Source organism: Heloderma suspectum, chromosome 7 (assembly GCF_057233095.1).
Source record: "Heloderma suspectum isolate Gila_16-S chromosome 7, 16-S_ref, whole genome shotgun sequence".
Lineage (NCBI taxonomy): Eukaryota > Metazoa > Chordata > Lepidosauria > Squamata > Helodermatidae > Heloderma > Heloderma suspectum.
The window spans coordinates 84967727-84990538 of record NC_139464.1 but is presented as its reverse complement, the minus strand read 5'-3'; the positions used below and the strand labels follow the sequence as shown (position 1 = coordinate 84990538).

At 45.0% G+C, this 22812-nt stretch overlaps 1 protein-coding gene across 1 annotated transcript in view; it reads right to left on the bottom strand.

Moving 5' to 3' along the window:
• CFTR (CF transmembrane conductance regulator) overlaps positions 1-4927 on the bottom strand; it is a 139398-nt gene extending 134471 nt beyond the window's left edge. The window contains exon 1 of the mRNA XM_084811822.1: positions 4503-4927. Within this exon, the coding sequence (XP_084667948.1) occupies positions 4503-4555 (53 nt within the window). The 5' untranslated portion in view covers positions 4556-4927. The remainder of the gene's footprint in view (positions 1-4502) is intronic.
• Between the last annotated feature and the right edge of the window lie 17885 nt (positions 4928-22812).

The following is a 22812-nucleotide window of genomic DNA, read 5'->3' as shown; positions in this document are numbered from 1 at the left end:
ATTTTCCCCCTAGTCCTGTATTAATACCTTTATACAAGGCACTAGCGAGGGCTAATTTGCAATACTGAAGAACAATATTCTTCAATATAACCAGAAATCTAAATAGGTTTTCTTGTGCTTCACTAGAAAAAAGGAGATAGCTTACTAGCTTTCAATCCAACCCACAGAGTTTAAGTAGAATGTATATAAAAACAAATGGCAATTAATTAGGCATTAATTTTAAATGAATCACTACTACATTGGGAATTACTAATTATAACTAATAGTAATAGTAATTACTACTATGTTCTGAAATCAAGTTGTTGTTTTTAAATTATTAGCTGAGTAAAGTTCTCTAGAACAATATTCCTTAACCAAGGAGTCAGAAAAGGTGCTGGCAAGGAGCAATTTGGGGATCAAGGGGATCTCCTGTGACTTTCTCCTTCCGGATGAAGCCATTTCCAGTACTCTGCACTGACTTATAGAAGGAGATGCTCCAACTAACAGATTTGCTCTCTCTTGTGCATCCAGAACTTCACATTGGCCTGGCCTCTCGTATGTCAGACTGGTTCTATCCAGTCTAACCCCTGGCCCATGTGTGGTGGAGAAAAAACTTATTTAATGTAAACAAGGAAGGCTGAATGGAGAATGGGGAGTCTGGCCACAGTTCTGTTTTACCCAATCTTAGCATGTTTAAGCTGTGAATCAAGGATACCAACTAGAAACACTGGCTTCAAACTACTTGGGGCCAACGCTACCACCAAAATTGCTAAGGACCAGGGCTGGGCCATTTTACTGCCTGAGGCAAAGTACACACGGCTTTGTCCTCCAACACCTCACTATCACTCCTCACTCACTCCAACACTCACTATCACTACCACCTGCCTCTCAGCTTCTGTTGCCTGAGGTAGCTGCCTCATTCCGACTAATAATGGGCTGGCCCTGTTAAGAACTGTGACAGAAATGGAATATGAGGCTAGTCCTATAAAATAATTTAATATATTTTACATCATGTTACCATTTTTAGAAATGGAAAAAAGTGTAATGTATATATGAAAACAATAGAGTCACACACAAGTACAGTTGTGATTTCCCTGATTTCTTGCAGGGAAATGTTTATTATGTAAATTCATTGTTTATATTGTTTTAATGTTTGCATGTTATTGTAAACTGGTAGCATGCAAGAAACAAAGAAGTTAAGAAACGAGGAACTGTAGCCTGTAAACAATGTTTTTCATTTATTAGGACCAACCTTTCCTGTGGAAGAAGTGTCACACTTTGGATACCTGGCTCACAACAATGCCTGCTCTGGCTTTAGGGTGTTTGGTGTATGTGTTTTAGGAAATGCTGTTGGCTGGTCTGTCTTACCAATCTGATGATGTAAGGAGAAAAGCTTTTTACAGCCCACTCCTATGCAGATATAATCAGAAGTGAGCCCCGCTAGTCAATGGGATTTACTTCCAAATAAGTGCCATAGGACTGCTGGCTTAAACTGATGATTCTAAGGCAGAGATGGTAAGGTATGAAATAGGATTGTCAACTGATGAGAAATCATGAGTTTTAATCAATCATTAAATCTGTATAAACTGACATATGAGGGAAAAACCCAGTGGCTTGGATCCTATCTTTGGGTCCATTAATAGAACAGAACTCTCTTCATGGAACAGGGCTTCCCAAACATTCCCCATCCCCTTACAGCCCCTGCACCTCCTGAAACTCTGCTCCTGGGGGGTAAGGGACCCTCAGGGACAGAGTAGCACATGGCATGAGGAGCTGCAGCAGAAAGGGGAGAAAATTGCTGTAAATTGGGGGCCCTCCCTTGTTCAAGTGGAAGTGCCTTTCACTCACACACCACCATCTATGGGTCCCACAAAGTTTTAAAGAAAGAAAAAAAGCATACTTCCTTTTATTTTAGGTTATGTGCACATATATTGATGCAGGCATTCCCAGTTCTTCCTCATGCAGGAGGGAATACCTCTTTGCAGATGGTGCTTGAATTTTTAACATCATGTTTAAATGGGATCACTTTTTTACTGATAAGAATGTTTGAAATTGATTAATCTAACAATGGATCAACTAATGTTGCAGTCCTCTTGTGATACGAGAAGGGAACAGAACACTTTATACAGTACTTGCCTCAGAAGACTATGGGGCTTGAATAGGAGACGCAGAATCCCCACATGATTCCCTATACACACACAACACCAAACACGCACTGACCAAGTGTCCTCACATGCAGCCTCAGTCCTAGATAGAACCATCATGTACTCCCCATTTGTGTCCTTTGGGTACTTGTGGTCAAAGTATTTGTGGCAAATGTGGTCTTAGCCACTGCCGTTCTTCTAGGACTTGTTCCTGACAATCAAAAAGACATCATAATGTATATCAATTACCCCCAGAGCAGACTTTGGCCACTCATGAGTCTATACAGGCATGGCTGTTCTTAAAACAGAAGTAAACAGGTAGATAACCCCTCCCTTTTTTCTTTCCATGTGTGTTTTGTGTGTGGAGTAGTGATTCTAATCTCTAATTGTGCGAGTACAGAACTGGGGATGATAGTTATTTTGAGTTAATAAAGATTGTTATCATATAAATGTGCCCTTAAGTCACATTTTGTACCTTGGCATTTTCCCTGCCTAGGGTTGCCACCCTTCAACCTGGTGTAACATGAATCAAGGGGTTGCTTTCTCTGTCTCCCCCACATACTCATACATATGGTGAAAAAAGTTGGCTAGGAAGGGCTGTTTTGAACTGAAGAATGACTAGAGAACATTTGCTGTGTCAAATCAGCGACCCATCTAGTCCAGCATTGTGCTTTCCACAGAGGCCAACTATTTACTTCCAGCAACTCTTGATGGCAATAGCCCTCTCCCACTGTTGCTTCCCATAAACTGGCATTTAGTGGGATACCCCCTCTGAACATGGATGCTACTATTGTCATCAGCGCTAATAGCCATGGATAGACCGACCCTCCATGAATGTATCTTAACCCATTTTAGAGTTGTAGTGGCCATCATCACTACATCTGGGGGCATCAACTTCCATAAATTAATGGTGTGTCATGTACAGCGGTGCGTTCTTTTGCCTGTCCCAAATCTACTGCTGATCAATATCAATGGATGACCCCAAGTTTGAGAATTTGAGCATTTCTCTCTCTTTCCACACCATGGAAGGGAAAGAATCAAGTAGCCTCTCCCTGCCATAAAGATACAATCTACCCCCAGGCTGTTTGGGCTTTAAAACAAAAAGCAGATATGATAGAATCAGGGAACTCTCTGATATAAGGACCACTTAAGATCCCTAATCATAGTTTGTAGGTACGTGATGGAGCCGCCTTGCTAAAGCTTAGCAGGTCTGAATCTGGTCAGTGCAGCCATGGGGCAGGCCACCTGGGAATCCCATGTACTCTGCTTTGAGCTCCATGATGGCAGAACAGTGAGATAATTGTACTAGATAACTAGCATGTTTAAATATTAATTGAAACATTAAATGGTTTGAGCTCAGGCTGCAATGCTATGACTACCTTCTTGGGCTTTACATAGTACTGTTTGTTTCTACTTGGCAAATACCAAGCCGAATCGAGGCATAGGACTGGCCTGTCTTCATTTTAGGTTGAGGCTGATGAGCCCGGCACCGGAGAGTTTGGAGCTCTTTGCTGGACTCTGCGCTCGGCGAGTGACCACCCAATCGCCGGCAAATCCCTGCTTCCCGGGCGATTCGTCCTCAGACCTCACCTCAGCAGTATCTCTCTCTCTCTCGCTCTCGCTCTCTCTTGCTCTCTCTCAGGAATGCCCAACAAGCAGATCCCGCAAGTGAGCCAAAAGCAATCAACCTGCTGGCCAAAGGTTACTCGGGCGATGATTCTCTTCCAAATAGGTTCACAGAACTTTCGGGTCGAAATGGACGAGCCTCACGCCTCAGACGGCGGAAACATTTGACGGCGCTGCGGGGGGGGGGGGGGGGCGAAGGGCACCAAGAAAAAAGGCGGAGGGGAGGGGGGTCCTCCTCCTCCTGGAACAAACCTCCATTTCCCTCTCCCTTTGCCAACTGGGGTTTTCAGCACTAATTACTGGCATCTCAGGCAGCGCGGTGGTATTTGGCAAGCAGAAATTCTCGCTGTGCTTCCCTCCCTGCTGAGCAGGACGAGATAGGAGATAACCCGGCATGCCAACCGCTCGGCTCGAATCCAGTCATTAACCACTTCGCGCTTTGACTGGAGGAAGGTTAGTGCGGAGCGCGCCTATGGCGATATCCGAGCCCGCTCTCCCCGCAGAAGCGCAGCAGCTGCCCTGTGGCGCGCCGTTCCCGCGGGGCGAGCTGGCGTGTGGGTTCCTGCTCCTCGGCCTCCTCGGAAAGGGCCCGGGCTGAAAGGCGCCAGATCCGGCCCGCCGCGGGCACGCGCTGCCCGATGGAGCGCCCCGTTTCCCGCTCGAACATCAATACGCCTCAGTCCCCCCCCGCTCGCTTCACCCCGTTTCCCACCCCACTGGTAGCACGTGCCCGCTCGGGCGGTGGCCACTCACCTGAAGAAAAGTTTGGAGAAAACGTTCGCCTTCTCCAGGGGCGACCTCTGCATGGCTCCCGCCGCCCGGGCTGCCTCGCGCAGCGAGCCAACGAAAGGCAGGGGCAGGGCGGGGGCTCGCCGCGACGGACGGCGCCGTTTATTCTCTGCCTCCCCCAAGGCGAATTCCGCGCTGTTTGCACCGCTCTCGCGCGCCTTATCCGCTCGGAGGTCTCCGCCTCCCTCTTTCTCCTGCCCCTCTCCCCGCCTCTGCCAGTCCGCCCGGCTTCAAAAGCCTGCCCTCCTCCGCTGCACGCCCGGCACTCCGCCTCGCGGGGGACAAGCACATCCTCGCAAAGGGGTCGCCGCGGGCGGCTGCGGGAGGAGCGCCTCGCGCCAGGTGCCTCGGGCTCGGCGGCAGCGCGAGCGCTTCCCCTGCGCGCGCGCGCGCGCGCGCGCGCCCTCTCTCCCGGGGCAGACTCTGAGGGGAGGCTCCCGCTGCGCGAGCGAAGGGAGCCCGCCGCTTCCTCCTCCGCCCGCCCGCTCTCGCTTCTGCTGAGCCAACCTTGTCAGCGGTCGCTGCAGCCCTGAAAGAGCAACCTCGCCTCCCCCGGTCCTCTTGCCAGTGATTATGGCTTTCCTCCGCTGTGACTGCTAGCCTCCTGCCGCCTTCAAAGCACTTGCCCTCACAGTCCCTTCCCATTAAGCCAGGCTTCCTGGGCGGCTCGATGTGAAGCCGGGCTTAGCCCCAGCACCTGTGTTAAATGTCGGGCTCCGACTACAGCGTGCCCGGGAAGTAAGCATACAGAATAATGGCTCTGCACATTGTCTCGGTGGCAACTGCCTTTCACCAGATACGCGTCTCTGCCTCGGCTTTATAAACTGCGCCTCCTAAATATGTTGCGCACGCATTTCACTTCAGGTCGACTCAGCCTTCCATCCTTCCGAGGTCGGTAAAATGAGTACCCAGCTTGCTGGGGGAAAGGTAGTCACTACAGACACGCGCCCATAGCTCGAAATATGCACGGCTGTGCTTATTCCGTTTTCCGACCAAGACCGAGTGGCTTTCAGGTGCTTGAACCTCTGCATCTATCTTAGATTCTGGGTTTTGGATAGGGTGATGTGCCTTTGCAAGCAGTCCACGAACTGTTTATTCCTGGATTCACTTAACTAAACCTTGTAGAACCCATTTCTCTGATCTTATTTGTAGCTATAGAATCCTTACTTCCATTATATAGCCATGAGTGAGAAACATCCATCTTCCCCTCCCTCTGTCCCCCACCCCACCGAGTTCCTGGACCTTGAAGAATCCTGAAGTGGTAACCTGAATTGTACTTCAGACGACCGCATGTGAGGTACAATTCAGCTATTTTTTAATGCTCCACATAAAAAAAGCTCAACTGCACATCAAACAAACAAAACCCTAGCATATCAGAGTGAGAGTTTCTATTCCAGCCCATTCCTTGCTGTGCTACTTTTCTGATTGCAGGGAGTTTGGTTGCTTTACCAAGGGGAGCATTAAAATGTGTTTCCCCACCCAGAGTCTGAAATGATACAGGGTGCTTCCAGATGAGGCTTTGATTATGCAGCTGCCCTGCCTCATTCACAAAATTTTACCAGAGGTCCAGATGCTGTCATCTTCCATTTATAACCTTTCTGTATTTTCCCACTGCTTTTTCCGTCTTTTCTTACCACAGAAAATCCATTAAGGAAGGAAAGCCGGAATAGCTGCACAAGGCCTTTTCATTGGTAGTGATAGGAACGCGGGAAACACCCACAGCACATTCTACCACCTCAGGGTAGAATTCTCTCTCTATATATATATACACGCACATGCACACACACGTATATATGTGCATTGCTGAATAGGACGGGGTGGTTAGAAGATGTTAAAAGGATAACTACTCCAAGTTAAGTGACTTTGAATATATGCTCAGAGATGACCACATACGATCCATTTTCTGATAAATTAATTGGGCTAGTAGTGAGGTGATATAACAGTTAGGCAACACCAGGTGCTTCCAGATGAGGCTTTTATTGTGCCATAACCTGCCTCATTCACAGTATTTTATGGGAATCCAGATGACGTTGTCTTCCAGTCATAACTCTCCCATGTTTTCCCATCACTTCTACCCTTTTTCTTACCATGAAAAATCCATTGAGGAAGAAAATACAGAATAGCTGAACAATGCCTTCTCATTGTTAATGCTTGCCCCCCTTCCCCAGTCTGGAATCACCCATCAAGAAGGTTTCCCAAAATGCAGTACAAACAAGCAGGGCTAAGGGGCGAGGAAAAGTTGTTAGGTAGGTGGAATGTACTGTAAGATAGACTGAAAGATGATTTTTGGAAGGGACAAGGGTTTGTTTGTATTTCTGAATGGGGATGTGGCCAAACAAAAAGTTTAAATCCCTAATGCAGACTATAGTGTGATACAGACAGCAGGAACACATTAGGTAATCCTGATATAGGCATGATTAATAACAATACAAATCTTCAGGGGAAATCCATAGATAAAGATAACCCATTTAAAATATTGTTATTTTATAAAGAATTGCCACTTCGACACAGCACCCCATGCAAATATACACAGCATAATTGAATTATTTTACAGATTCCTCGAAGAGGGAATTTATTTAGCTGCTTCTTCATATTGCTAATATTTTAGGGTTCTTAAAAGTTCATCACACAGTTATCCATTATGGTGGCATTTTTCAAATGTTTATGAACAAGTGTGTGATCAATAACAAGGTTTGATTCCTGAAAGATTGCTAGCCTCTGTTAATCTAGGGGTGTTTCCAGATGGAAGGCACCAACCATTAATAACCAAAAGGCACTGTACAAAAGGCATCTATCTTTCCTTCCTTAGGAACATAGGAAACTGACTTATACTGCATCAGGCCATTGGTTCATCAAGCCCAGCATTGTTGACACTGACTGGTAGCCAATCTCCAGGGTTTCAGATAGGAATTTTTCCAGCCCTACCTGAAGATGCCGTGGATTGAACTTGAAACCTTCTACATGTAAAGCAGGTGCTCTACCACTGAGCTATGGCCTGGCTCAGGGATTGGGATTCAATCTGTTCTAGAAGAGGTTGCGTCCCCCTGCCCCCGAAAGATCAGGTTCATAGCTTGGGAGTGTTCCTTGATCACTGTCCCTAGATTTTCAGGTGGCAGCAGTGGCAAAGAATGCATTTGCACAACTACGTTGTGCCAGCTGCAACCATTCCTGAATCAGTCTGATCTGGCAGTAGTTATCCATGCCTTAGTTGGCAGCAGTTATTCATGGCTACATCATATTACAATGTGCTGCATATAGGGTTACCCTTGAAGAGCATCTGGAAGCTTCAATGGGTACAAAATGCGGCAGCTAGGTTGCTAACCAGTGTATGGTACTGTGGTCATATCACTGCCATATTGCAAGATCTGCATTGATTCTGAATTGTTTTCTGAGCTCAAAGACCAATTCAGGGTGTTGGTCTTAATCTGTAAGGGTGCAATCTTATGCATGTTTAGACAGAAAACAGTCTTACATGACTGGCTGGGGAATGCTTAGAGTTGTAGGACTTTTTATGTCTAAACAGGTACAGGATTGCATCCTAAATGGCTTAAGGCCCAGCTATCTGAGGTGTCACCTGTCATGTTATGAAGCTGTCTGGTTATTAAGATCTGCAGGAGAGGTCCTTTTGAGGAAATCCCTTCTTGCAGAGGTCTGGCAGGCATCAAAGGGCTTCCTCTTGCATCACTCCCAAATTGTGGAATGCCCTCTCATCAAAGCTAAGATTGGTCCCCACATTCTCTTGGTTTTTCAGAAGGAGCTGAGAGAGAAACTTGAGACACATCTCTTTCATTTGGCCTTTTAAATTTCAAGTAATAGTTTTAATGTTGTTTCAATGCTTTAATATGGTTTTGTTACTTTTATGTTTCCCACCTCCCAAATGAGCAGAGCAGAGCAAGCTGGTCCAGCTGGTCCAGGGACTACAGAAGCAAGCAAGCTCCCAGAGAGTGAGCGACCAGAGCGAGAGAACAGGGGGAGCAAACAGGAATTGGCCAGGGGAGTTGCAGTGGTAGAAGAGACAAAGGAGACAAAAGAGACAAAAGAGAGAGGCTAAGAGGTAAGTGGGCTGCAGGAAGCCCAGGGGGCTGCCCTTTATCCTTCTGAGTGGCTGTGAGCTCACCAGGTGCTTCTGAGACCTCCAACTGAATTGGGGTGTGTGGCCTGAGTACTTCCAGCAGCTGAGTGGGCAGGAAGCTTCAGTCTGTTTCCTGCCTCCCAGCTGAGCAGAGCAGAGCAAGCTGCTCCAGCTGGTCCAGGGACTACAGAAGCAAGCAAGCTCCCAGACAGCGAGTGACCAGAGCAAGCAATCAGGGGGAGCAAACAGGAGTTGGCCAGGGGAGGTCTGCAGGGGAGGTCAAGGGGAAGGCCCCTAACATTTTTTTTTATTTTTTTTCATTTTTTCATTTTTTTATTTTTTTTAACTATTTTTTTTATTTATTTGTCTTGTAACACACACTTCCACACCAGTGGGACTCTGCTTTTAACCTCTACTGAGTAGAGGAGCAGGCACAGACTAGTCTAGAACAATCACAAAGCTAGACACAAAAAGGGAAAAGAGGCTATGGAGGGACAAGACTCTCCAGTGTTGGTGCCCTGTAAGGTGTGTGCAATGTTTGTTTTCTTGCCTGAGAACAACATGGCCTACACCTGCAACAAGTGCAAGTTGATCACGCTGCTGGAAGAAAAAGTAAGTGGACTGGAGCGGCAACTGTCGACCGCCCGGGGAATAAGAGAACACGAAGAGTTCTTGGACAGAATGGGGGAACTACAGCAGCAAAGGGCAGACCAGAAGCTTGAAGAGCAACAGCAAGATGAGGCAGAAGTGGGAAATGCTGAGAAGAAAAATGGAGTAGAGGATACTCCTTGGAAAAGGGTGACAGTTAGGAGAAGAACAACTAGATGCCACTCCGCACCAGTGGAAGCAGTGGAGCTGTGGAACCGATTCCAGGTACTTGCGGATGAGACTGGAGGACAGCCTGCAGAGGAAGAATCACAGGGGAACCTACATGAGAGTGAGCAAGAGGCTGAAGGTCAGTCAAACAGAGGCGATGAAACCCAGGCCTACAACAACAAGAAGAGAAGAGTGGTAGTAGTGGGAGACTCCTTGCTGCGTGGGATCAAGACCCAAGTATGTGTCAGGGTGGAAACTGAGCCGATAGAACCCCAGAGCAGTTCTGATTCTGAGGAGGATCAGCAATCTGTGGGAGAGGAGCCAGCTCATCCTTCACAGGCACAGCAGCTGGCAGAGATTCCTCCTGCCAGCATTTCTGAGATAGTGACCCTGGCAGTGAACAAGTGCGGGAGGGGGGCTTGCTGGATGCTCGACGTAGATGCAAAGAGCAACGAGCGATGGAGGGCGCGGAAAGGAGGCGTAGCGCCCATTTGGCATGCAAGCAACGGCCGCCTCCCGTGGACCCAAGGGAAAGAGGGAGGATCTCTCCCTAGCCCATTAGTTCAGGGTCTTCAAGTGACTCTCCTTCAAACAGGGATCAACTGCCTACTCGGTGCATAGGCCACTCTGCTGTTCCTTGCTTAGTCGCTGGTGATTAGCATCTGAAAGAGTCATTAAGTTGTAAAAGGATTAAAGCCTTGAAAAGAAACCTTCCTCTTGAGTTGGATATTACAGTCTACTGAAAGAGGCCGCCAGGGCGCTCCTGACAGTATGTTGCGAAGACCCATGGGCTCGCCAGGTATGTTGTCTCCCGGGAGGACGGATTAGAGACGTAACTGAAAGGTTGCCTGCACTCATAAAGCCCACTGACAGGTATCCCTTTCTTTTCATCCATGTGGGAACAAATGATACCACCAAGCGGAGCTACGAAGAAATCACGTCAGACTTTGAAGCTTTGGGAAGGAAACTCAAGAACTTTGGGGCCCAGATAGTTTTCTCATCCATCCTTCCAGTAGTTAGAAGGGGGATAGAAAGGGAATGAAAAATACTCCAGGTGAATGACTGGCTACGAAGGTGGTGCTGACGAGAGAGATTTGGATTCTGGGACCACGGCCTATACTTCCTGGAAGATGGGCTGTTGGCAAGGGCGGGTTGCACCTCACAAGGAATGGGAAGAATGTGTTTGGCCTCAGCGTGAAGTTCATCAGGAGGGCTTTAAATTGAATCCTACGGGGAAGGGAGATGTAATGTTGGGGGTAGGGATGTACGAAAGTCGCAGAAAAGTACCTTTTCGCAGTTTGGCTTCGTGGTGGGGGGGAGGTGCTTCGCTTCTCCCCCCGAAGTTCAGGCGAGGCGGGGGGGAGGCGTCCTGCCTCGCCCAGCCGAAATTCAGGCCGGGGAGAAGCGCCCCGTCTCCCCAGCCGTGAAACAAAAAGTAAAAAAAAAAAGACCCCGTGATAGGCTACGTGACGATTTACGTAGCCTATCACGGCTAGATTTCCAAAGTCAGCCATGATAGGCTACGTAAATCGTCACGTAGCCTATCACGGGTGACTTTGGAAAAAAAAAAGCACGTACGCAAATGGCGGCGCCCATGGTGCGCCGCCATTTGTGTTCCTTATTTTGGCATGTCTAGTCTACGTAAAGATTTACGTAGACTACAGCGAAAATAAGGGCAATGCAAATAGCGTGCCCTTATTTTCGCCGTAGTCTACGTAAATCTTTATGTAGACTAGACATGCCAAAATAAGGAATGGAAATGGCGGCGCACCATGGGCGCCGCCATTTGCGTACGCGCTTTTTTTTTTTTTTCCAAAGTCACCCGTGATAGGCTACGTGACAATTTACGTAGCCTATCATGGCTGACTTTGGAAATCTAGCCGTGATAGGCTACGTAAATCGTTAGGTAGCCTATCATGGGTGTTGTTGTTTTTTTTTATTTTAGGGGGGGGGTTGCAATGGTGGCGGCAGCGGCAGCCGGTCAGAAGACCGGCCGCCGCCCCCGCCTGTGACGAAACGCCGCTGAACCGCCTCCGGGACCCGCCACCGAGAGGGACATTAGCTGAAGGTAGGTCCCGTCCCGGGGGGGGGGGGCGGGGGGCCGGTGGAGAATTTCCCAACCAACTTCAGGGGGCCGAATGCGTCGGCGCTCGGCCTCCCGAAGATTCGGGGAGAAATTCTCCGCCATCCCTAGTTGGGGGTAACAATGGACATAGGCACATGCACTGCAACGGAGACAACAGCTCTGATAGCGCCCAATAATAGTCTTCAGACACATGTAGGAAGAAAGGCAGACTATGAAGCACATGGTCTTCGATGTCTATATACTAATGCCCAGAGTATAGGAAACAAACAGAACGAACTTGAACTCTTAATACAGGAGGGAAATTATGACTTGATAGGCATAACTGAGATTTGGTGGGATGACTCTCATGACTGGAATACAGCAATTGAAGGATATAACTTGTTCAAAAAGAACAGGAGGAACAGAAAGGGAGGTGGGGTTGCACTATATGTGAAAACTACATATCTCTGCACAGAAATACAGGAGGATGTGCTTGGTAGCCCCATTGAGAGCATCTGGATCAAAATAAATGGAGCAAAGAATAAAAGGAACCTGGTGGTCGGAGTCTACGACCGGCCACCCAATCAAGGAGAAGACGAGGATGAAACATTTGAAAAGCAAATAGCCAATGTTTTAAGGAAGCATGATGTAGTATTAATGGGGGACTTCAATTTCCCCAATATTTGTTGGGAGACAAATTCTGCAAAACATGGCCCCTCCAGGAAATTCCTGAGTTGTGAGGTGGATCACTTCCTCCTACAGAAAGTAGAGGAAGGAACTAGAGGATTGGCTATCCTTGACTTGATCCTAACCAACAGAGATGACTTAGTGGATAAAGTAGCAGTTACAGGAACTCTGGGGGAAAGCGACCATGTTGTACTTGAGTTCTTGGTTCTAAGTGAAGCAAAAGCCGAGGGTAGCCAAACACGTACCCTGGATTTTAGGAAAGCTGATTTTCATAAACTCAGAACAATGATCAGTAAGGTCCCATGGCAAGCGATGCTAACGAGAAAAGGAGTCCAAGATGGGTGGGAGCTTTTAAAAAAGGAAATTTTCAAGGCAAAATTACAAACAATTCCAACAAGAAGAAAAGGTGGAAGACAACAGAAGAAGCCAATGTGGCTTCACAAAAAGCTTAGGGATGACCTGAAAACAAAAAAGGACACATATAGGAAGTGGAAAGAAGGCCAAGTAACAAAGGAAGAGTACAGGCAGGTAGCACAGAATTGCAGGGATGGTGTCAGGAAGGCTAAAGCTGAGAACGAGCTGAGGTTAGCGAGGGATGCTAAAAACAACAAAAAGGCTTTCTTCAGCTACGTGCATAGTAAAAGGCAGAGGAAAGAAATGGTTGTTCTGCTATTAAATAAGGATGGCAAAAAGATAACAGATGACAAAGAGAAGGCAGAGGTGCTCAATTCCTACTTTGGCTCAGCCTTCTCTCAAAAGAGGGTCTATGACCCCCCTGGCAAAGGTGAAGTACAGGCTGAAGGGGCAGGATTGCAGCTTGAGATCGATAGGCATATGGTCAAGGAACACCTAATGACTTGGAATGAGTTCAAATCTCCAGGGCCAGATGAACTGCATCCTAGAGTAATAAAGGAACTGGCAGAAGAACTCTCAGAACCGCTGTCTATTCTCTTAGAGAAATCATGGAGGACGGGGGAAGTGCCAGATGACTGGAGGAGGGCTAATGTTGTCCCTATCTTCAAAAAGGGTAGAAAAAGGAGGAACCTGGGAACTACAGACCAGTCAGTCTGACATCAGTCCCTGGGAAAATTCTGGAGCAGATGATAAAGCAATCCATCTGGAAGCACCTTGAAAACAATGCAGTGATTACTCGAAGCCAACATGGATTTGTCAAAAACTAGTCCTGCCAGACAAATCTGATCTCATTTTTTGATCAAGTAACCTCCCTTGTGGGCTGTGGGAATGCTGTAGACATCATATACCTCAACTTCAGCAAAGCTTTCGACAAAGTGCCCCATGATATCCTGATGAGCAAACTAGCTCAAAGTGGGCTATATGAAATAACAATCCGGTGGATCCACAGTTGGCTACAGAATCGGACTCAAAGAGTGCTTATCAATGGGACCTTCTCAAACTGGGGAGAGGTAACAAGTGGGGTACCGCAGGGCTCAGTCCTGGGCCCAGTGCGCTTCAACATTTTTATTAATGACTTGGAGGAGGAGGTGCAGGGAATGCTGATCAAATGTGCAGATGACACAAAATTGGGCAGGATAGCTAATACTTTGGAAGACAGAAAGAAAATTCAAAGTGATTTGGATAGACTGGAGTGCTGGGCAGAAAACAACAGAATGACATTTCATAGGGATAAATGCCAAGTTCTGCACCTAGGAAAAAGAAACCAAATGCACAGTTAGAAGATGGGGAATACGTGGCTCAACAACACTACAAGCAAGAAGGATCTTGGAATTGCTGTCCATCACAAGCTGAACATGATGAGCCAACAATGTGATGTGGCTGCAAAAAAGGCCAATGCTCTTTTGGGCTGCATTAATGGAAGCATAGCTTTCAAATCCCGGGAAGTACTAGTTCCCCTCTACTCAGCACTGGTTAGGCCTCATCTGGAGTACTGTGTCCAGTTCTGGGCACCACACTTGAAAAAGGATGCAGACAAACTGGAGAGGGTTCAGAGGAGGGCAATGAAGATGATCAGGGGACTGGAAACAAAGCCCTATGAAGAGAGACTGAAAGAACTGGACATGTTTAGCCTTGAGAAGAGAAGACTGAAGGGAGATATGATAGCACTCTTCAAGTACTTGAAAGGTTGTCACAGAGAGGAAGGCCAGGATCTCTTCTTGATCATCCCAGAGTGCAGGACAGGGAATAATGGGCTCAAGTTACAGGAAGCCAGATTCCGGCTGAACATCAGGAATAACTTCCTGACTGTTAGAGCAATACGACAATGGAACCAATTACCTAGGGAGGTGGTGGGCTCTCCCACACTGGAGGAGTTCAAGACGAGGCTGGACAGCCATCTGTCAGGGATGCTCTGATTTGGATTCCTGCATTGAGCAGGGGGTTGGACTCGATGGCCTTGTAGGCCCCTTCCAACCCTACCATTCTATGATATGTTTTACGTATTATGTTTTTTATTTGAATTGTTGTACATTGCCTTGGTGCGACATTTGTGGAAAGGTGGAGGAGATGATGATATGTTTGCAATCCTATACACAGATGCCTGGGAGTAGGTCCCATTGAATTCAGCTAGGCTTACCTTGGTGTAGACAAGTGTAGGATTGCACTGTAAAGGTGCAATCCTATGCATGTTTAGACAGAAAAAAGTCCTACAGCTCCCAGCATTCCTCAACCAGCCATGGCTGGGAGTTGTAGGACTTTCTTCTGTCTAATCATGCACAGGTTTGCTCCCTAAATCAGTTTAAAACCACTACCTCCAAAAATTTTAATGGTTTGTGGAATAGGATATTAAAATATTAATACTTTTTCAGTCACCAATGTTATCACATCATATGCTGTTACTTCAATCTCCAGATTTTCTTTCTTTTCTACTAATAAAACCATATCAATTTCTAATACTCACCCAACAATTAATATGCTTACCATTATTTATGGCACCCACATGAAATCTGAAAGTCTATTTAAGGTTGTTGGGTTTTAAAAAAAAATCTCCATTGATTCTCAGAGTTTGAAATAATTAATTAAAAGGGGAAATAAAGAGTCTCTTACCTCAGACCCTAGAAGAACAGCACATTAGGAAAGTGAGAAAGAAATAACTGATTGGATCTCCTCCATTAGTACAGTAAATTACCACTAGTAGGGTGTACAGCAGGGATGGGCAGGACTAGATCCGGGATCTCCTGGCTCCAAAGCTTTCTGACTCCCCATTGTTTAACAATAGCAACAACAAAAAGGCATTTAAAATGTTTTTTAATTAGGCTGCTGAAACAAAGACAGCTTGGGCAGAAACCAGGAGTAGATTTCCATGCATAGAAGGGCTGTGAGCTCCCTTCTGGTACTGAAAACAAATTCCTGGGCTGACCATGTGCTCAGAAGCAGCCTGTTCCTTAATTCTAACTGCACCCCACCCCTAGTCCCTATTTTGCACCTGACCCTGGTTGGTGGACCTTGAAGCCCTGGTACATAACAATGTAGATTATGCAACCTTGCAAGTCTGCCCATCTTCAGTATAGTGAAACCTCACATGCTGTGCATCTGTGGGAAGAAAACCAGCCCTTTATTCCCAGTATAGTTATTGGCATTAAAAACAATTAGCACAATGCATTCTCATTGCACGATGATTCAGCATTATACTATACTTGCCTACTTGGAACTGAGTCCCACTGAGTTCAATGTGTCTTACTTTTAAATATGTGTGGACAGGATTGCAGTTGTGCAGACAGATTTTATGCATGTTTATTGCACTAATAGAATCCAAATTTTTTGCCTAGTCCTCCTGCAGGACAAGTAGGCAGAGTGTTAATAAATGCTCTGGACAGGAGGAAATGTTGTTCCACTTTTAACTGAGATGCTGTGTTCATGTGTCACTGTATGCCAAAAATTCTAGTTTAATAAACCATAATATGAATGAGTGGCATGTTGGTATCTGCAGCCCATTTGCTCCTGCTTTGCTCCCCTCTTTCTGAGAATGGGTAAACAAACCAGGAAGGTATAGCTTCACATGACGTTTGAACCCAGGATTATGGTGTGCCCAAACAATCCAGGATTATAAATAAGATCAAAATCACAATTTGTTGTTGGTTTATGCATCCTGGCTTGTTTGGGTATGCTTAAATGTAATCCGGGGTTTAGATGTCAGACAAAGCTATCCCTTCATGTTTGGCTTACCAGGAGTGGTGAATAGAGAGGCAAATGGGCAGCATTGCCAGCACACTGCTCATTCACTTCGGGTTTATTAAACCGGGACATATGAACATGGCCAGTGTGTTCTGTCTACTTTGTGCATGGGCACAAAAAGAGTAATTTTATAGACAGTTATCCAAAAGAGACAAGTGAGATAATTAAATAACTCTAAATAGTTGCACGCCTCTTTTCTGCATACTTCAGTCACTGACAGACTACTCATGCCACATAAACAAATCCTTAATTGAGTGGGTGGTCATCTTTTGATAAGTGATTTGGTAAACAAGTAAAATGTCCTGTTTCAGCCTTCACAAACTCTTGATTAATTCAAAGATAATGCAGAACTGACCTTTTCAGATAAATTAGCAGAATAGCAATTGGGTTTAACAAAGAGAAAATGTAAACTCTTGTGTCTCAAGGAAATCCAGAATGCCAAAGATCAGCCAAGACATGAATTAAAAGACCTAATCCTCTCTCACCTTATAAAGTTCTCTGTATACCTTGTGTTAAAGCCAGGAATACCTCCTAAAAGTACACATTGACTTCAGAGAGCAGAAGATCAACAAACAGAAGATCAACAGACTTAAGAAATTTTACGTTTTTCTATCCCCCAACTTTAGGTTTTCTATAGCAGACTTGTTTACTTTGAAATTACAAGATTAAGGTAATTGCTGGTTGAAGGCATCTATCAACACTCAAGTATATTGATCCTGAAATCAAAAGTCACATTTGCTTGAAATATATATTTGTTGTAGTCTTGTGACACTAATTATAGGTGTGATTGTCTGGACTCATGGACACAAGAGACACAAACTTCACCAGAACTATCCTTTGGTTAAAAGTTGAATTAAAAGTTCATGGGACAGCTCCTTCAAATGCTTTAAGGTCCCTTGGAATGTATAGGGGTTTTGCACTACAGTTACTTCAGAGATAGGTGATATTCAACCTGTTCTGGAGGGGGTTGCACTCTCCCTAAAGGATCACACTCATAGTTCGGGGGTGCTCTTGGATCCAGAACTGTCACTTGAGGCACAGGTGAACTCAGTGGCACAGAGCACTTTTTATCAGCTTAGGCTGGTATACCAACTACGCCCTTATCTGGACAGAGATAGCCTAGCTACAGTTATCCGTGCTCTGATAACTTCTCGGCTGGATTACTGCAATGTGTTATACGTGGGGCTGCCTTTGAAAGCGGTCCAGAAACTTCAGCTGGTCCAAAATAGGGCAGCAAGATTGTTAACGGGGACTGGCCTGCGAGCTCATATTACGCCAGTACTTTTTCAGCTGCACTGGCTGCCAGTCCATTTCCGGGCCTGGTTTAAAGTGCTGGTATTAACATTCAAAGACCTTAACAGCTTGGGGCCAGGTTATCTGAAGGATCGCGTCCTCCCATATGTGCCTGCCCAGACCTTAAGATCATCCTCAGCAGCCCTTCTCCATGAGCCCCTGCCAAAGGAAGTGAGGCAGGTGGCTACTAGGAGGAGGGCTTTTTCTGCTGTGGCACCCCAGCTGTGGAATGAGCTGCCTAGTGAAGTTCACCTGGCACCTAGACTGTATTCTTTCCGGCACCAGGTGAATACCTTTTTATTTTCCCAAGCATTTTAGCTTTCTAGACTTCTAGTTTTGGTGTTTTAAATCTGTATTTTAAATCTCTGCATTGCTACTAGGTTTTATTCTTGTTGTATTGTTATACTGTGCTTTTAATGTTTTATATATTTTATATTGTTTGATTGTGTTGCTCTTTGATTTTACTTTTTGTGAACCACCCAGAGAGCTTTGGCTATTGGGCAGTATAGAAATAAATAAATAAATCACAACTGAGTCTCTATTTTCACAGGTAGACATGTAAACACAGTCTATTTTCCCAGGCAAGGATCTACAAATATGTGCTAACTTGCCATTGGCAGGCACATTTTTTTTATTCTAGTGAGATCCCCCATCTGTCCCCATAGCCTGGAGAAGAGTGGTAGAATTCCCATATTTCACATTGTCCTGGTTTGCACAACTACTCATGGATTATAGTCATGAATAAGTGGAAGCAAGTAAGTGTGTTGGGTCCCACCCACCCACCTGCCCACACCCTAAGCTAAGCAACCTGGGAACACTCTGTCATGGGGTTGTTGTCCATGACGTCTGAATTTGGGTTGCTGGGGGAGGAACAACACAGACTTGTAACTGATGGTTACAGAAAACCCGCAAAAACCCACATACTTTCTGGAGCTTCCTGCTTTCAGTTTCTTTGCGGGATTAGGAAGGGCTCCTTTACTTTACATGGCAGACATGGTTTGAACTGAGGGAGTGCCTTCCTCCCTCCCTGGCATGTGTGCAAAGGAGTGGGGGAGTGTTCTTGTTGTCGTAGCTGAACTTCTGCTGTACTGTTTTCTCGCAGCCCCCAGGAAACCTCTGACTTACTTCTGAGTAGACATAAAATGTCAGATTGTGCTGTAAGTCTGCAACCCTTGGCACACATATATGAGAGTAAGCCCCATTGAACTCAGTGGGACTTACTTCTGAGTAGACATAAGATCACCCTGTAAGTCTGCAACCCTTGGCACACTTACTTGGGAACTGACCTTAACAGGGTGCTCTGAAACAACAGAGGATGTTACTTCTGAGCTTGGTGGGGTGGGAGATCAGATGTGTCTCCCTTCATTGCAGGGAGGCATTTTACCCTCTTCTCCCTCCAATTGAGAAATGCGGAGGCAGGAGTCGCAATCAGTTACCTTTGCGCCTGTCAAAATCTGCTCGAGTCTCCTTCCGTGCAACCCCGCTCCCATCCTCAATGCCATGCCATCGTCATCCTGACCATGCCCCCAACAACTGAAAACAAATGCCCACAGCAGGCAGACACAGCGGTTTCTTCCACTACTGGAGTATTTCACAGGGAGGTCATGGTGTTCCTGTTCTGTGGGCTGAAAAAAATACCACATTTTTTGCATTTGGGGGGAAAACAAGATAGGCTGGGGGAAATTGCGGGAGGTGCCTTGGACTGTAACAGCGTCATGAGCCCACAAACTTCTGAGAGACAACCATCTCGATAGCAGGATAAAAGCTCCGTGTGCTGAACCCCAAAGAGACTGAGAAAGCAGAAAGAAACTCTTGAAGAAACAGGATAAAGGTTTTCTTTGCAAGAACAAAGACAAACATAATTAGGAATGTTTCTGGGGACCATTCAAGAAGGCATGCCTTTCTTCTGTACCGATCATGCCAATATCTACAAAAGCTCATGATGCCACCAGACCGCTCCTGTAATGCATAAGCCCCATTGATTTCGATAGAATTTTGTGTTTATTTGATGGGTTGGAGTGTGCTGGTGTTGTACTGGATTGTCATTTCTTTATTATACAGAAGTACATTTCCTAGCCCTTTCCCACCAATTAATATGTAGTGAAGTCATGTGATAACATCACAGAATTCTGCTCTCCTCTGTTTTAGGAAATAATTATGCCATGATGGACAAAAAAAACAGCTGATAAGGGCTGGAGCCATCCCATTATCAGGTAAGTAATTCAGACATATTTCTCTTTGAAATGGAATCTGTATCCCCCCCCCCAGTTTAATTCCTCTCAGGCAAAGTGTTTGGCAAGTAACTATTTGCATGAACATGACGAAAAATAACTTTTTACTCTATAGTATATGACCATGAGGCCCCTCACAGTTATAATGCAGTTCTATACATCTCAACTCAAAAGTAAGTCCCACTGAATTTGATGGAATTATTCCCAGGATATGACTACAGCCTTTCTCTTTAAGACTAATTGCTTTAAAGTAAGTATAATTATGAGAATGTACGCTGATGCTAGAGTAAGTAACTAAGCAATGGGAATAAAATCAATTGACCACATTTTTATTTTTATTTTAGTAAAAATGCACAGGATCAACTGCATGACATTTACACTCCTATCATATATGTTAACATGCCCAACTTCATTTATTTTTTAAAATTATACTACTTACTATTAAAAACAAACAAGTAAATGAATCTCAAAGTGGTTCATAACAAACATTAGAGTATACATTAAGCATATCCGGAATCACATTCCATTCCATCATACATGGAAATATGTCCCATTAGACTTAAGGGCACTTGTCCAAATAATACTTTTATCATCTTGTTGGCAGGTCAGTATCAGCCAATCGGTGCTTAGCATCATAGCTAGCATGTACCATATCTGTTACATCTGTGTCCTGTCATATTTCTTCATTTGGAATATGGTCACAAAGAGAGATTTTGCCCATATATAACTATATAGCTCTTTGCATAACAGCAATTTTTTTTCATCAGTTAATATGGTTGACAAACACTCCACACAACAATTCATAGCAAGCGTGGCAGTTGAGAAGATATATTTTAGTCTTCATTGGTAGTTAATTGTCACGTAATTATAACTTTAGGGTGCAATCCTATGCATGTTTAGGAAGAAACAAGTCCTACAATTCCCAACATGTCCTAGCCAGCAAGGCTGGCTGGAGGGATGCTGGGAGTTGTAGGACTTTTATTTCTGTCTATACATGCATAGCATTGCACCCTTACTCTGTTAAAGCTTCCACACCTAAAGCTTTGTAATCTGCTATACTCACCTCCAATAGTTTTGGTTTTAGTCTAAATTCTCTCAAATTCTTCAGGTCTCCTACAGCTTCCTCCTATACAAAGAAATGTTTATATAAGGTATTTAAAATTGTCTTGAGGAGTTGAAGAATTCAAATAAGGCTGAGTACAGAAGCCAAAATCCAGAGAGTTACTTCATCCCCCACTCCCCACTCCAAGAGAATACTGCTATTTTTGTTCAATTCAATATGTGAGATCACTTTCAAGCTCTCCTGGGGTTCAAAATTAGTTGGCCATGCAGTGTGTGTGTGTGTGTGTGCACGCACGGGCGGGCGGGGGGGGGGTTGCTGTTCAAGAAACACAGGTCCAAAGACACACACACCCCTCCAGACATGGGGCGTTAGTCACACGGTTCTTTGGAGTGCAGCCAAGAACAGAATGTCACCCACTGTTCTCTAGAGGTTCTTTAATGTCAGATGTGAGCTGTTAATAGTCACATTCTGAAAATTCAAAAGCCTAGATTCAATTAATAAATTAATGCACAAACATCAGTGGCCGCTGCGCTTTTTATGCATACTTCTGCAACTAAGAAATAAAACACATACTACTGCATCCTGCACAAAGTCGCCGTAGGAAACAGGGCAAACAGGTTTATTGTATAGCATATACGACGGCTCACTGAATAGTTGTCACTGAGATAAATTCCACATCTTTCTATGCTTATGAAGAAACCTTCAGAGAGCACAGCAAAATAGGGTTCATTTTGGGATGGATCCAAAGTTAATTTAAAATGGAAAGATTTCAGTTGACATCAAAGAACTTCAAACCGAGCCCTTCCTGAGGCTATGAAAGATGATAGACAGGTCCCAAATAACCAATTATATATACCCTGTCCTATAGACAAAGGATAATAGGGGAACTAGTTCTGCATATTTCCCATTCTAGTCTCTCAGCATGCCAACTTCCCAGCCTGAGGAGAAGCACATACAAACCTGCTCAGGGCCAAACTTTAAAATGATGTGAAATGCAGCACCTTTGCATTTAACATGCAGGTTTTAAAAAATGCAAATAGCATCAGCTGGGGAATTGCAGCAGATCTGAAGAGGAATTTATCCCTTTTCTCCCCTGGGCTAAATCAGACTTGATGATAAATGTGTCTTTACATTTAAGATGCAGGTTTTAAAAAATGCACATACCATTAGCTGGTGGATCACAGCAGACCTGGAGAAGGAGTTCATCTCTCTTTTCCCCCTGCTGTGGTCCTAAGGAAATTTCCTCCTCTGAAGCTGGTATTTACTTCTGGGGGGAAATCTCCCGTTGGTGCCAATCTACATAGCACCTTCAGAGGATGTATACTGTTTTCTTACAGATCACAGACAGGAAGGAAAGTGTTAAATTCCCCTTCTATCCCTGGTGCAATCCCAATGACCACACCACCACTCCAGGGGATTTAAAAAATAGTCTTCAACCTCTTTTTTTCTTTTCAGCAAGGATGCTCATGAAAACCTGTTATAGTGCAAAGTTTTCACTTTCAAAAGACCGCTTAATACAGATTGTCTCCTACTGAAATCATTTTAACTCCCCCACCCTTTCACAACAGCTGACTAGTTAAAATATAGTAAAAGGCTGGATCTGTTTGTTCCATGCTTCCAAAAACCCACATCCTCCCATTTTAGTGATTTTATTTATTTATTCATTCATTAATTTCTATACCACCCAATAGCCGAAGCTCTCTCCCTTGTTACCAGGGTGGTTTCAGAAAACTAGCCTTTTAGATTGTATATGCCCATGTGGAAGGAATGACATCGAATCAGTTATTCATGTTTTATTTTGCTGCTCCTTTTATATAGAAATTAGAGATAAATTACTGTCTGATACTAGATCAGATATACAGTAAATGTACTTCCCTACTGTTTTAGGACAACAGAGG